The sequence below is a fragment of the Phascolarctos cinereus genome, unplaced genomic scaffold (genome assembly GCF_003287225.1).
Source record: "Phascolarctos cinereus isolate Bilbo 61053 unplaced genomic scaffold, phaCin_HiC Scaffold_4;HRSCAF=312, whole genome shotgun sequence".
Classification (NCBI taxonomy): domain Eukaryota; kingdom Metazoa; phylum Chordata; class Mammalia; order Diprotodontia; family Phascolarctidae; genus Phascolarctos; species Phascolarctos cinereus.
Window position 1 is genome coordinate 552,498,996 of NW_027555847.1, and position 15,809 is coordinate 552,514,804.

General features: G+C 36.2%; 1 protein-coding gene across 1 annotated transcript in view; it reads right to left on the bottom strand.

Moving 5' to 3' along the window:
• CDKAL1 (CDKAL1 threonylcarbamoyladenosine tRNA methylthiotransferase) overlaps nucleotides 1-15,551 on the bottom strand; it is a 669,650-nt gene extending 654,099 nt beyond the window's left edge. The window contains 4 exon segments of the mRNA XM_020986833.2: nucleotides 7,773-7,885; nucleotides 8,945-9,114; nucleotides 14,712-14,747; nucleotides 15,430-15,551. Coding sequence (XP_020842492.1) covers nucleotides 7,773-7,885; nucleotides 8,945-9,114 — 283 coding nt within the window. The 5' untranslated portion in view covers nucleotides 14,712-14,747; nucleotides 15,430-15,551.
• Between the last annotated feature and the right edge of the window lie 258 nt (nucleotides 15,552-15,809).

Genomic DNA, 15,809 nt, shown 5'->3' on the forward strand with positions numbered 1-15,809 from the left:
AAGAAAAAATGTGATTCAAGTGCATCAGAGATGCTGTATGAAAATTTCATGACCGTGAAAGCTAATAGTGGGATTATCAATCTACTGAATGATCCCTATATCCTGAATACCATGGTAGGTACTGAGTACTGAGAGGTGTCATTAAGTCTTCTACAAGATTTTAAAACCAAGATGATTTAGTACTTAGGAAGTTGAACTGCATTATTTCTTAATCCCTTTAGGAATTTATGATACTAATCTCTATATGCAGATAATAATGGCCACATCTGCTTGGTGTGTTTTTTAAATTTTACTGTTTATTTGTGCATTTTACAATTAGATATGCAACATACAGTTCAGTGCAAAATAAAGAACAATGTCTCATGGCAATTTGTTGCTTTAAACATGTAGTTTCATGCTTCATAGAATGATCAAAACAAGAAAAAATCTGAAGGTCAATAAAACAAAAAAAAATGTATTTTAAATGTTCCATTCCACAAAAAAAAAAAGGAAAATGGAGCCTAGCATTAGATACATAATCTCAATTTAGTTAAGGAGAGAGCTCACAGTCCATCATATTTTTATTACAATGATGAAATGTCTAAGAGTCTTTTGAAGTACATCAATTTGAAGTACAATTAATTCACAAATACTTCCTAAAATAAAGGCAATACACAAAAAAATTCCGTATGTAGAACATAAATATTTGTAAATTTGGATACAAAATCATAGAGTGAGTTTGAATTTTGCAAAAGAGCCACTGTTACAGATTATTTCCTTTTATCTCCTCCAGCTGCTAACCCAGGGTCCTGGACTTAGTAAATGCTTCAGACCTCTTCATTCTTCCTTACAAAATCTTCTACAATGGCTTATAAGAAAAAACCTAGTTACAGAATAGGCTTATAAGCCTCACCCATACCAGATAATGTGATTATTACTAGTAGGTTATTTACTTTTTTGAAAACAAAAATTGTTATAACTCTTTCATTTTGGCTGGCATAACTAAGTGAATATAAAAATCTAAGTATGCACAGATATACCTGTAATCCATAGTCAGGTCTATAAGACCATCAATATCAGACATTGATTTTTTTTGGCAATCTGTGTGCACAGAGCCTCTGGGAATACAACTTTCAAAATGTGAAAGTGTACTTTTAGAATCTCTATTACAGTCAATTATAACATCTATTTTTCCAATACGTTCCTTGCGATAGAGCCATTTGTGCATTTGGACAATGAACTGCTAATTACATTCTTATAATGAATTTGACTGCAACCTTTTATTTGTATTTGAGAAACCAAAGGTTTATTTTTATGGAATCTCCATTTTTAAAGCACATTTAATACCTATAATTGTTGCTCATCATCTGTACCTTTTAAGTAATCTGCATTTTACTTTACTTTGCACCATTCCCAATCTACTTTCCTCAACAACAGCGAAAGATGGTATGTAGAGCAGATCTTCTTTACTCAATTCCTCTAAGAGACCACAAAGGGAGTTTTCCTTGCTCAGGCTAGCCATTCCAGTATTCCAAGAGTACGATTCCCATCTCATTCATCCTCATTCATCTGTAACACAAGGTCTGGTGAAAAAGACCATCTAGTGAATGTATTTATTGTTTCCACCCCAATCCCACACTATATATGAATATGTATTCTTGGTAGCATACAATAATCTAAAATTCCAATATATGCTCAAAATTCTCATCTTAAACCCCTCATTCATTCGTATTCTCTCTGTCTCTCTCTCTCTTTCTCTCTATACACACACACACAAACACACACACACACACACACACACACGAGAGACAATCCTAGCAACAAAATTCTTACTTTGAAATATAAAGAAATAGTTGTTGGAGTATATTATGGAGTTTCTTTTTTGGGGGGGTCAACACATCTATAAAATTTGAAAAATGCATTTGGAATTTTTCTTTGTTGTCAAACTTTCCACATGAAATAAATATCAAAAAATTAGCAGAAAACTGTCATATTTCATATATATATAGCCCTAGATGAAATATTATAATACTTCACTTATATATCCCACAGGTAAAATAGATGAAGACTGTTTCATCAACAAACCTTTGAGTAGAAGGAGATGGGTAAGAAAGGCTATCAGGAAGATAAGGACATTTTTAATTTTCTGTCTTGGGTCAACAGCTATCAGTTTTCCAGTAGACAGGATATACAAAGTGCAACTATAATTTAATTATAATCCAAAAAATATCCCTTTGTTTCTAGTCATGTCATTTGTATTTATGTTAAATGTCCACAAGTGAAGGCATAACTCAAAATCATTAGATACAGTTACTACCTCTAACGTATGAAAGAATTTCTTTGTATTTATACAGCTCTATTTTTAGGCTTATAATCAAATGAAATAAATTAAGCAAAATGCTTTCTAAATCCTAAAGCAATAAATTTTTTAAAACATATTATTATTATTCATTATAACTATAATAAGACCAGGTTGGGCCTTAAGATACTTTTTCACTAGACGGTCAATATTTGATTTCACCTTTTTTAGACAAATGTTCAAGCCTCAAAACTCAGATCAGTATTTATCTTCATTATAACGCAGCAGAGCTTAGTGGAGTAGAAAAGAGGGCTGACGTAGAGTCAGGAAGGACCCAAGTTTGATTCTTGTCTATAACACTGATTCGGTATATGGGGTAAGTCACTGAACCCTTGGTGAGCTTCAGTTTTCTCATCTTTTTATATGGGCATAAAAGTATCTGTATCTACTTCACTTTGTTAGAGTACATCTATTTCACAGGGTTAGACTGAGGCTCACGAAACAATATATGTAAAGGACTTTGAAACGTCAAGAACCATATGTCAACTATTATAAGAAATGGCTCTTTCAGCTATAGGTATGCTGTAAAAGGAAAACAAATCTGAGATGGGAAAATGTACCACTCAAAACATTTAAAGTAACATTTTATTATGTATAGCTATTTGATAAGTATGTATATACACAATTATAATAAAACAATAAATCTAGCACATAAGAGAGACAGAGACAGAAACACACACAGAGAGAGAACATCTATGTTAATTAAAACATTTAGTCTACTTATATCTATGAGCAATTGTGGGACTCATATAACAAGGTGGGTAGAAAAAGGCAAAATTGCAAGAGAAAGTAGAAAAGTATGGCATGAAGTAGGTTAACAAACCTACAAATTGTGTTCCTCCCTTCTTTTGCCTCCACTAAAACCCCAGACACATTAATAGACTAAGAAGGTTATATGCTACTACACATTTCTATGTCTGATTTTGAAAATGTGAAATCAGAAGAATAACTCCAGAAATTACTGCATGATATACAAATGTCTACCCTAGCACTAAACGTAGGAAAGACAAAGAAGCAATAAGCTACAAAAAATGGATTTGATTACGACATGATCAGCTAAAATGTCTCAAAAAAAAAACCCTCAATGAATGCCAATAAGGTGAAAGAATATGAAGTTAAATTAGTTAAAACTATACTAATAGTACCTATTAATTTTATTTAATAAGAACATTTGACTCTTACATTACCCTTACTATCTTACAAAGACATATATATATATATATATATATATATATATATATATATATATATATATACACACACACAAAAATGAAATTTTGGCCATCATTCTTTAAATAAAATCAAGAAGAAACAAATAGATTGTTATTTTGAGAAATCATAAAAAAATTAAACAAAGACTTAAATGTGCATACACGTTATAACAATATGCAACTAAAACACTTCTCTCAATCTAACTCCACTTAATCATAATCGTTTTTCATTATTCATCAGGCAAATAACAATGTTTTTGAGCTCTTAAGCTCTATACAGCACTAGCACAAGCATTCAAAGTTATAAGGCACATATATGTGCGTGTGTGTGTATAAAAAGTATGAATCTGTAGCAAACTAGGTTTCCCACTGAAAACTACTATAAAATTACACAAACAAATGTAATCTTAAATACAATGTGCTAAGGATGATGGAAAGACTCCCGTGACTCTAGAAAAATAGAGGCAAGTGAGGATGCTTTCTCTGGCGGGTAATATTAGGGAATGCTCCATGGAAGAGGTACCCTAGCTAAACCTTGAAGGAAGAGGTGTTTGTTTTAACAGGCAGAGGTGAGTAAAAAGTACATTATGAACAGAAGGGACCGCCTATCCCAGTGCAGAGAAACCAGAAATGATAGTTCAAGATCAAGAAACTTCTATTAATCTCATTTGGCTAGAATGTACAATACATGAAGAGGAACATTGCAAAATAAGGCCGAAAAGGTAGACTAGAGCTGGACTGTGAAACATCTTAAATGCCAAGTTAAAATGTTTACATTTGGTCCTTTGGACAATAAGAAAGCAATGAAGGTTTCTGAGTTGGAATATTAACAGTCAGACCTATATATTAGGAAAATTATTTGGCGGCTTTGTGTAAGGATTCAAGAAAACGGGGATGTTTAGCCTAAATAACTGAAGACCCATAGGAACGTCTTAGCTGTCTTTACGTCTTTAAAGAGCTGCTGTGCAGAAGACAGTTGAGATTTATACTCTTTAGCCCTAAAGGAAAGAAGTGGTAGCAACAGGTGGAAATCACAAGGATATAAATTTAGATTTAATATAAGAAGTAATTTTACAGCAATTAGAGTGAACCAAAAGTGGAATGGGCTGCCCCAGGAAATAGCGGGTTCCCCCTCATTGAAGGTCTTCAGAAAAAAACAGAGGACAACCAGTTGTTGGGTATGTTGCAGAAAGGATTCTTTTTGAAGTACGGATTGGACTAGGTAAGTCAGTAAAGTCTCCACCAACACTAAAATTCTGTAATAAAGGATGGATTTAATGGGGAAAAGACTCAAGACTAGAAGAATATTTCATTCTTTGTTATAAGGGATATCTCTTTCTAGAAAAAGGTGGAAAAGAGATACAGTAAAAAATGTATATGACAAAAAAACCAAAATACATATTTTTCTTAAGTGGGGAAAAAAATAAGACTGTTTCAATAGTCTATGTCACAGATAGTGAAGGTCTAAATTCAAGTTGTGGCAGTGTAAATGAAAAAGTTATAAAAAGATGATGTGGAAATAAAATTGTCAAGACATGAAATGTGATGAATGGGGATGGAAGGAGGGAGCAGGAATAGTCAAAGATGACTCCAAGGTTTCTGAGCCAGAGTTGTAAGGAGGATGATAATGTATTCAACAGGAGTAAAATAGCTGGAAAAAGGCATAGGACTATTTGGAGGAGATGGGGATGGAGTTTAAAATGCCAGTGGGATATAAAGGCAGAGATGTTTAGCACGCATAAGGAGATATAAAATAAACTCAGGGAGAGAATGGAGATTAGAGCTATAAATCTGGAAGTCTCCTGCAAAGACAACACAAAAATCTAAAAGGAATGAATGAAATCACTGAGGGAGAGAGAAGAGGTCATAGGGCAGTCTCAGAGAAAGACAATGAAACATTAAAAGAGAACAAGAAGGAGCACTCAAAGAAGAACAAGAAGAGAGTTATGACCTCAAATTAAAATTTCTTTAATAGTATACACACACAGTAAATGTATACACTCTCTTTAACTATCTAATTTCTGTAGATTTGACCACAAAGCTATCATTCCACAAATATATGATATGTATGTATTTTAAGAACTGGAGTCTTAGATGGCCAGTTGGTACAACCTAAAGGTCTTCCCCCTCAACCAAAAAGGTGATACTATAGTTATGCTTATGATGCATAACTGTAAAATATGACTTTATATAAATACATAAGGAAGTCTACATCCAAATAAGTGCTCCTTTAGTTACTTTAGAAGACAATATACTCATTCCAGCGACACTGCCACTGGTGAAAACATTTGTAAAACTTCTTTGGAACTACCTTCAGAGTCAGATTACAAGCCAAAGAAGAAAAGTGGTCTCATTGCTTTGTAGTCACACCTCATCTTTGACTAAAAATCAGTTACCTAACTTGACAATAAAATAACCTTGGCTTCAAATGAATTTTAGTTATTTTTAAAAGTTAACTGTAGCCCCAAAGGACAAATATTTACTACTACTGAAGAAAATTAAAGGATTATATCCAGGCTATTATTCCAAAAGAAGTTTTGAATGTATTTTAAGGAATGAAGAAACATTAGCATGAGTGTAAATATAGTTTTTTTAGGTGACTACTTTGAAGGAGATGTTCAGAGATATAAAGTCTGGTGCTTGATTTTCTTTTTAAAGTCACTCTGCTTTATAGTTACACCTCATGCTTTACCTGTCTGTATAAACATTCATCATCTCCCCAATTTTAAGAATGCCATATCTCCTGGAAGACTGCATGGAGTGAAAACTGAACAAGATATCTTGTTTCCTAAAAGTAAACTAAGAGGATTTAAAGAGCCACTACCAGCATTAATTAATCTCATGAAACTCTTAGAGGCTCTGCTAAGGCGGATAACTATCTTTCTAACTACTTAGATGTGAAAATTTAACCTGTTTACATAAGCAATGTAATAATTTATTCATCTAATCCTTCCTAGTTTACCACTACCCTCACTTAAAAGTAGTAAAAATTTCTCCAATGTTACTAAATACAGTAGCTTGTTACGTAGTTTTCAAGATAGTATAGCTATGCATCATATGACAAAAATTAAGTATATTTTATTTGCATTTTTGACTAGTACATCAAAAATACTTTTAAATGAGATGACTGATTATGAAAATACTATAATAAACTACATTATAAAATACATGCATTACAAATCAAGTTCCAAATATCCATGCTAATAAAGGGAACCAGTGGCATGGGTAAGCCTAAATCATTCATATTTAATTTAAAAATATATTATGATTTCCATGCAGCTAATTTAACTTCCTAATTATGTTTACTTAACCTAATATAAGTCTTAGTTCGCATTCTCTGTATACATACCAGTTGGGCAGCTAAGAAAAATGACCCAGGAGAAGGATGAATGAAAGAGAGAAGTTAGCCTGACATTAAAAACTAACCATGGATAATCCACAATGTAGACAATCAAATGCAAACAACATTTTCTCCTTTTCACTTTTCTCAAAAGAATGCAAATCACACAATCAAGAATTAAACTTAGTTGTAAATCACTGCTACTTAATATATAAGATGTAACAAACACATGAGGATGGACATTTTATATCAAACAACAGAATTAGGAGCATAAAATACACAAGGCTGATTATTAGATTATAAATGAGAATAAATTAAATATTAATTGCTTTAAGAGTAGACTAACATTTCTAAACTCTTAAGGAAAAAAATTCAAAAGACCTTTCCTAAAGTTGAAATTAGACCATTCAAGTTGGATTGTATATGAACACTTATAAAAACAAGTCTGAATAATTAGAGTCTATGCTTTAGAAAATAATACTTGGGACAAATAAGCACAACACAATTCAGTTAAGGACCATGGTGAGAGCTTTTGTTTTTTAAACTTATTAGGCAAAAGCATTTAAAATATTTTTTGCTACCTGAGGGATATGTTGGCACAAATGCTGATACTAAACTAGAAATGAGTACACTTTTAGTCAGTGAAAAGCTAGTCAAGTTGCTTTGAAAACATGTTCTGGTTTTTTGTGGTAGTTGTTGTTTTTACCCCCAGGCCATCAGATGTCTGAATTTGACCAAGACATTGCAGAAAAAGAAGACAAGCAATTGTGTTCTTTCTATCGCAATTAAAAATCACTAAGCTATAATATTTTTTGCCCCTAAATCTAGAACACAGCTAACAATGATAAGCATTCAAAAAATATAATAGTACTGACTGCATTACCTGTAATTTTATATCCATAAGCTGCTAGCTGACCAGCCATATATTCTCCATCTGAATTATTGTGAGAACAACCCCATGTCCGTATCCAAATTTTCTGAATACCAGGAATAGTACTACGGAGTAATTAGAATGTAAAATAGTCAGGTGAAACAACTTCAAACCAAAATCAAATAGTCACTTCACATGAATCAAAATTGCATCTGCCCAATTATATGTATTTCACTCCACACACTATCTACCAATTCAGATCACATACATCAATTACAGCCATAAATACTAACTCTTGCTTGAAGTCTTCTTCAAAGATAGATTAACATACTTCTAAAAAAAATCTCATTTATAATGTCTTCTGCTTTTTCCCTTCTACTTTAAAAAAATATGTATCTTATTACCATTGTCAAAGTACTACAATTAAGCCCAGGTGCTGAAAGGACACATACAAATACTGGTACAGCATAAAATTATTTTAGCTGCCACACTAAAAAAAGGAAATCAAATAAGTGCATCTGATATATTTTGTAGCAAATTACTTCTGTGATATCAGCAACCAACTATATTATGATTTACTAATAACAAAACATTACATAAATGGTGAAGCTAAAAAAGAAAAAACCTACCAATATAATTAAAGTTTCACATTAACAAATATTCTTATGTAAACAAAGGATTCTAAAAATGAAATTTTCATGCAGAACATTTATTTCCAAATTTAGATGGCACTAGTCTAAACTTAGATATTAAACACTGCTTTTCAAGATGATGTGAATAATTTTGCAATCATTAAAATTCACATAAATATAAAAAATACAAATTAACATCAAAATGGATAAATTTTAAAATAAAATTTGTTTGACTTGGTGTTAACTACTGCCTGGAAAAAAGGCAATCCCACAATACAAATAAAGTAACCTAAATAATTCTAGTAAGAAATTATAACATGGAAAATCACATATTTACTAAGCTATTTCTTCTACTTTTCAGTGGAATTGTCTAAAATTATCTTGAAAAACTTTGAAATGCATCAATTACCTGACACTGTCATTAAAAAGTAACCCTCATTTTCCCAGTCCCCACATAGCTTAAATTCAAAACAGAAATGGTCACATTATTAATATACGCTAGTTATATTTTCCATTTTTCATAAAGGACTGAGTAATTTTTAGAACACTAACCTATCATTTGGTGGATCATCTTCCTCTTGCAAACATTTTTGGGTATTACGTATTCGCACTTTTGGAACAATGCTTTTTCTTGAAAAATATCTATCATGAGGCTTTGAATCTTCTCTTGACATAATATCTTCTATGTCTTCAAGTGGTGAATCACAAGATGCAGCAGGCATCTTCCCCATAAAATGATAAAATAATATGAAATATAATTCGGATGCAGCATTTTTCCCATAACAAAAAAGAACATATAATTACAATTCACAGATATATCTAAATTTCTTTTCATTATACTGCAAACTACCTGTATAATCCCAGAAAAGTCAAATAATCTCTTAGTGTTTCTGGCCAGAGATATCGAACATGTAGGCCACAACATTCCTAAGTGTGGCCTGAACCACATTAAAATGCAGTTGGGAAAATTTAACCAAAGAAATAAAAATATATTAACACATACGTAATATTACATTTTAAGACTAAGTCAACATAATGGCCCACAGAGATCCTTATGTACGATTTAGTGGCCCTCTTTTCTAACTGAATTTGACACCAAAGCTCTAGGTAACTTTAGGCAAGATTCTAAGTTGCTATATTATTAAATGGCATTTCCTCAATGGGGAGCTCTCTATACTGCCATGAAATCACAGGCCCAGTTCCCATCCTCAGCATAACATAATTTGATTATGAGTCAGTCAATTAAAAAGCAACAAACATCTACTGTGTGCCAGGCATTGTGCTAAAAGCTAGAGATACAAAAAATGACAAAGACAGTCCTCGTTCTCAAGAAGCTCACAATCTAATGAGGAGACAACATGCAAACAACTGTGTACAACTAAGATACGTACAAAATAAATGGAGATAAATGACAGAGAGATGGCACAGGCATTAACAGGGATTTGGAAAGGCTTCTGGGAGACAGTAGGATTTTAGCAGGGATTTGAAGGAAGCCAGAGAAACCAGGAGGCTGAAATGAGGAGGGAGAACATTCCTGGTGGAGGGACAGCCAGAGAAAATGCCCAGAGCCAAGAGACTGAGTATCTTGTTCAAGGAACAATTATTAGATTGTAAGTTCCTTAAGGGCAGGGACTATTTTTTGCATCTTTCTGTATCCCCAGAGCTTAGCATGGTGCCTAACACATAGTAGACACTTCATAAATGTTCATTCATTGATGGAGGAACAGCAAGAAGGTCAGTTTCACTACGGATTTCCAAGTATGTGGGAGGCTATAAGGTACAAGACTGAAAAAGCAAAGGAAATCAGGTTAAGAAGGGTTTTGAACACCAAAGAGGATTTTATATTTGATCCTGGAAGTGTTAGGTTGTCACTGGAATTTATTGAATGGGGGCAAGGGGAGTGTCAGACTTGCACTTTAGGAAAATCACTTTGAGGACCTACACCAGAGTGGCAGCAGTGTCAAAGAAAAGGGGGCATGTATCAGAAATATTCCAAAGGTAAAATTGAGAGACCTTGGCAATGATTGGATGGGGCTGAGAGAGGGAGCAGCGAGAGAGTGAGGATGCATACTCAACAGCATTAAAGAAGTTAGGAAGAAGGAAGGGTTTGAGGAAATGACAAGGAGTGGTTTTTCAAACGTTCAACTTAAGATTCTATGGGACATTCATTTTGGGATGTCTAAGGTAGCTGGAGATGCAATTCTGGAGATTACTACAAAGTTTAGACCTGAATAAGTCAGAAAAGATAATTTACTCCACGGGAGCTGATGAGATTACCAGGTGACAGGGCAAAGTGAAGAGGGCCTAAAACAGGATGTCCCTGTGAGACATCCATGGTTATTAGGCTTGACCTAGCTGAATATCCAACAAAGGACACTGAGAAGGGGCTGTCAGATGAGTAGGAGAACCAGGAGAGAGTGGTGTCATGAAAACCTAGAAAAGCAAAGACTATCAAGGAGAAGAGAGTGATTGACAGTGTCAAAAGCTGCAGAGGTACACAAGGATAAGGACTGAGAAAAGGCCATTAGTTTTTGCAATTAAGAGCCCATTAGTATGCATTAGTACACATTTAGAAAATCAATACTAAAATTATATCTGCTGATAGTCTCCATCTGACAACTCTTTGGGCCTGGCTTTAGAAACATTTTGCTTCCCCTATTTATACTCACACAGATTTGTTGATTCTTCCTAATTCTCAATTTCTGGACATCTCTATCTTCTAAGTGACTCCCACCTCCATCCTGGGCTTATTATTAGTATTTCCTCTACTATAATTCTTCTACATTGCTTCCCATCTGGATTTAATATTTATAATCATTGCCTACAACTACTGACTTATACTCCCCATGAACTTTATCCTTCTGTTCTACTACAATCTAAAAGTAAACATGCCCAAAATATAGCATATCAAAATTTTGTCCTTCAAGATTTCTTTCCCACTAAATTTACATTTTATCCAAGGAAGAGATGAGTACTAACAGAGTATGATGCCAGCTGATATTCATGTGACCCTGTTACTCACCTCCACTCCCACCCCCACCCCACAACCTCTTTTTTGACCATCTTCAATCATCTTTGATATCAAAGTGACTCATTCCATTACAATGCACAGGTTCACCTTCTACTGCTCTGATCACCACTTCTTTCTTTACTGGCTCCTCATCTTAGCTGAAAGGGACCTTACAAGTCATGGGAGTTAGAGCTGAAAAGACCTTTCAAGGCCATTTTTTCCAGAGGTGTCAAATTTGCTCAGATTAAAATATAATTGGGAAATGTTTAACAAAATAAAATACAATGCAAATAATATTAATCTGTGATTTTTTTGAAGTCAACATGTAGGCTGTAAATCTTTTCTATTTGAGTTTGACAGGGTTGATCTAGTCCAACCATTTTACAGACAACAAACCAAATACTGCAAAAATGTACACACAAGCTTCTAACTGAAGCGTGAGGACTGCACCTCTGGTCACAGGTTATGGCAGTATTGAAGTCTGTTATATTTTCTGACCATTCTATCCAAGGATTTGCTCAAGGCAGTAAGCGGCAGAGCAAGGATCTGAAACGACATCCTCTGGCTCCAAATGCAGTTACCACCAACTGGAAAAAGCACAGAAGGCTTTAGTGAGGAGAAAGAATTAGAGCTGGACTTCAAAGGATGACTAGAAATTCCACAGGTGAAGGAAGGGAAGGAGAGGCAGAGAAAGAGAAGATGCTTTAGGAAAATACATTACAACATCCTTGGGCCTCCATGTCCTAGTCTATAAAGTCAATGATTTCAATTAGATCCATCAAGTTCCCTTCCAGCTCTACATCTATGATAATGATGATCCATACATGTTTAGGTCCACAGAATATAATCCACTTTGCCTACTGAATAGTTCATGTGAAGAGTGGTAGAACGAGATAAGGGTGGATAGGTAGGGTGGCGTCAGGTTTCAGAGGGCCCTAAATGTCAGACAAAATAATATGAACCTTCTTCCATACACAACAAGGAGACACCGAAGGTCTCTAATCAGAGGAACAACACAGACCAGTACATGTGAAAGATTAGTACGGTGGCAATTTGAAGGATGAATGAGAGAAGGGGGGAAGGAAGCAGAGAACAGACAGACAAAGACAGAGAACACAGAATACAGTGGAAGAAGTCATCAATTCACAAACATCTAACAATGTGTTAAAGGTCTGGCTCAAGGTACTGCCAAGAGAATGGAAGGGAAATATTTGAATGACAAGCATCAACAAGCCTTTGTGACTGACTGAATATAGTGACTAGAAGAAGAAAGGTTACCAAACAAAATGCTTAAGACATGAGAGGTGGTCAGTTTGGAGAGAAGATTTAGATTACAATATACTGAATTTTAGGTGATGACAGAAAATCACAGTGCAGATTTCAGTTGGCAGTTGAAAATCTAGAACTATATCTAGTTCTAGTATAGTGGATGGAGCACCAGGCTGGGAGTTATTAAGACCTGAGTTCAAATCTAGCCTCAGACACTATCTGTGGTACCCTTGGCAAATCACTTAACCACTGTTTGCCTTAGTATCCTTATCTGTAAAATGGGGATTACAGCACCTACTCCCCAGTGTTGTTGTGAGGAGCAAATAATTTTTGTAAAGCAGTGAAAACAGTGCCTGGCACACGGTAAACACCATGTTAACTATTATCATTATTGTTATTATTGTTATCATTATAATCAGACCTTGGGAAGTAAGTCAGAATTCTGAAGTTAGAATGAAATCAAATGAAGATCTGAAGATGAAGTACATAGTAATGACAATGTCATTATGTCATAAGAACATATAATGTCTCGAAGGAAAACCAAGGATTCCATTCTTTGAACTTAGGTTTTATGAGGTTAAAAGGGCATCTTTTCTTCAACCACAAACTGTACGCCTGTGCGCCATGATTTCCTCAAATCCCAGTGGTGGTGAAAGACACTCCAAGCTCCACAGGATGGCAATAGTTGTAGGGGCAGGCCACAAGACAGAAGAGGGTGACTATAAGCACAGACAGAGCCTGCCAGGGGGGACTTCAAAAATCTCAGGCAGTTTATCTACACGCCATCTGCATACGAAGAGTGCCAGATAAGGAGCTACAGAACGGGGCCCAAACGGTGGAATTTGGGGCAAGTTATATAACCTCTATGGGCCTCAGTTCTCTCATCTCTGAACTATGGAAGGAATGGAAAAGACTACCTCCAAAGTTTTTTTCATGGTAAATCTATGACTCTATAAACTTCTGTCTTTCAAACAACCTTTTACTGAAAAGCTTCACTTAAAAGCTGGAGGTTTTTAAGAGCCACAGGAAAAAGGAAACTGGGAAAATAAAAAGAATGATGGGTGTGCACTAGGCAAAAAAGGCACAGTCAAATCACACAGTCCATGGAGGATAATTTTCTCTGGTATAGACGATCATTTTAGGAAACATAATGCAGTGGAAAGAGCAACAGCTTTGAAGGGTTATGGCGTTCCAATCCCTAGTCTGTCACTTACCACGTTTTCTACCTTGGACAAGTCATCCATCTTTCTAGGCCTCAGCTTTCTCATCTACAAAATGAAAGACATGGGCTCCCTATCACCTCCAGATCAACTATCAAATGCTCTGGCATTTAAAGTCCTTTATCACTTGGTCCCTTCCTACCTCTACAGCTACTTGCACCTTACTTCCCTCCAAACACTCTGTAATCCTGTGACACTGGCCTCTTCTCCATTTCCCTGCCTGCCCCCCATGCCTGCTTTGCTCTCCCTCTTCAACTCTGCCTCCAGGCTTCCCTGCTTCCTTCACATGTCTGCTAAAACCTCACTCATGCAAGAAACCTTTCCCAGCCTTCTTTAATTTTAGTGTCTTGCATCCGTACTACATGTGTGTGTTTAGCAGAGTCTACACACGTTCTGCACAGTGCATTTTACACTTACTACATTTTCACTATCAATCTACACACATTTAATAAGTTCATGCTAAGTGACAGTCACTATAATGGGAGCTGAAAATACAAGAACAAAAATTAAATGGTCCGTGACCTCAAGAAGCAGACATCTTTATCAGGGAAGATTACATACTGAATGGATTAACAAAGGTAAAGCACACAGCAAACCTTAAAGCACTATTCAAATGCTAGCTATTATTACAAAACAATACAAAGGAGATCAAAGGTAGGTCTAGGTGCAAGTTTTCTGACTTCAAACCCAGAACTTCATTAAACCAGAATGCTGCTTGCTCCCCTGGAAAGGGGGGCCGGGGGGTAGGAGTGAGAGGTGGGACCTTCTGAAGATAGTTAAACTCTAACATGGAATCTCTAACAACGACCAAAAAAATTACCTTGAATTTCTGCAATTTATCACGTCCTCTTGATCGCTAGGTTGAAGAAAGAATATAAATAAGAAAAACAAAATCACTTAATATCCGTGAAACAGACAATATTAAAAAAAATTAAAACAATTAGCAAAAAATGGCCTTGTTCTGCAGAGGCAATGAATAGGGGTCCCTACCTTTGGGGTTGCCAACCCTCTGTCTTTTCGTCACACACAGCAGTTGCTTCTTAGTTATATGTTTTCTTTGTTTTAATTTTGGTTCCTACTTATCCCCAAAAGTGCTACGCATTTGCCCTATCGTCCACGACTGCCCACCAGCATTAGCATTCATAGTGCACTCCCATGTGCAACTAGAGATATCACACACACACACACACACACACACACACACACACGAAAACAAACTTAAGTGAAAACTTCCTGCCCCAACGATCTGGAGCACCGAAGGGCGTCGCTAAGGAACCACACGCTGCCGGCGCGCACAGTCCTCCAGCCTGCAGCCCGGGGCTCACAACGCTTTTCCCACACCCCCAAGCCGACTCCGGGCCCAGCCTCGCGCCGGGACGCGGGAGACGAATACAGAAGAAAACGTGCGCTGCGGCCCTGGGCCAGGTGAGGCCCGGCCTTTGTGTCGAGGGGAAGGCGGCTCCGGCCTTTTGGGAGTTCAGTTTCCATCTTTCCTCGACCCTGCCCTCCCCTCCCCAGGTGCCAGCTAGACCACTTACAACGTGAACAGAGAGGGGAGAAAGATAGATGCCCTAGGTCCTGGATCTGGAGGCAGCAGGAGACTTCAGATGGAGCTCGCCATGACACTTACGTACCCGCCCCGTTTTTCCACGCACGCACCAGGACGGTGGCTCGGAGGAGTCAATTTCCGTCACATGAGAAAGCGCAAACCCTTTCAGCGATTGGTCAGCGAAGCGCGGAAAAGAGATTCTTCTTAGCCGTGCGAGCTGCTGCGCACGCGTGGCTTTGGGCACCTAGCGTGGTGTTTAAATACTTGGGAAGTTTTGCGTTCTGCGAGGAAGAAGCAGAATTGCTGGCAGAATAGATCGGGCTTGACAGTGGGCGAGTTTTGTTTGAAGGTCTACGCGTGAATCAGGCA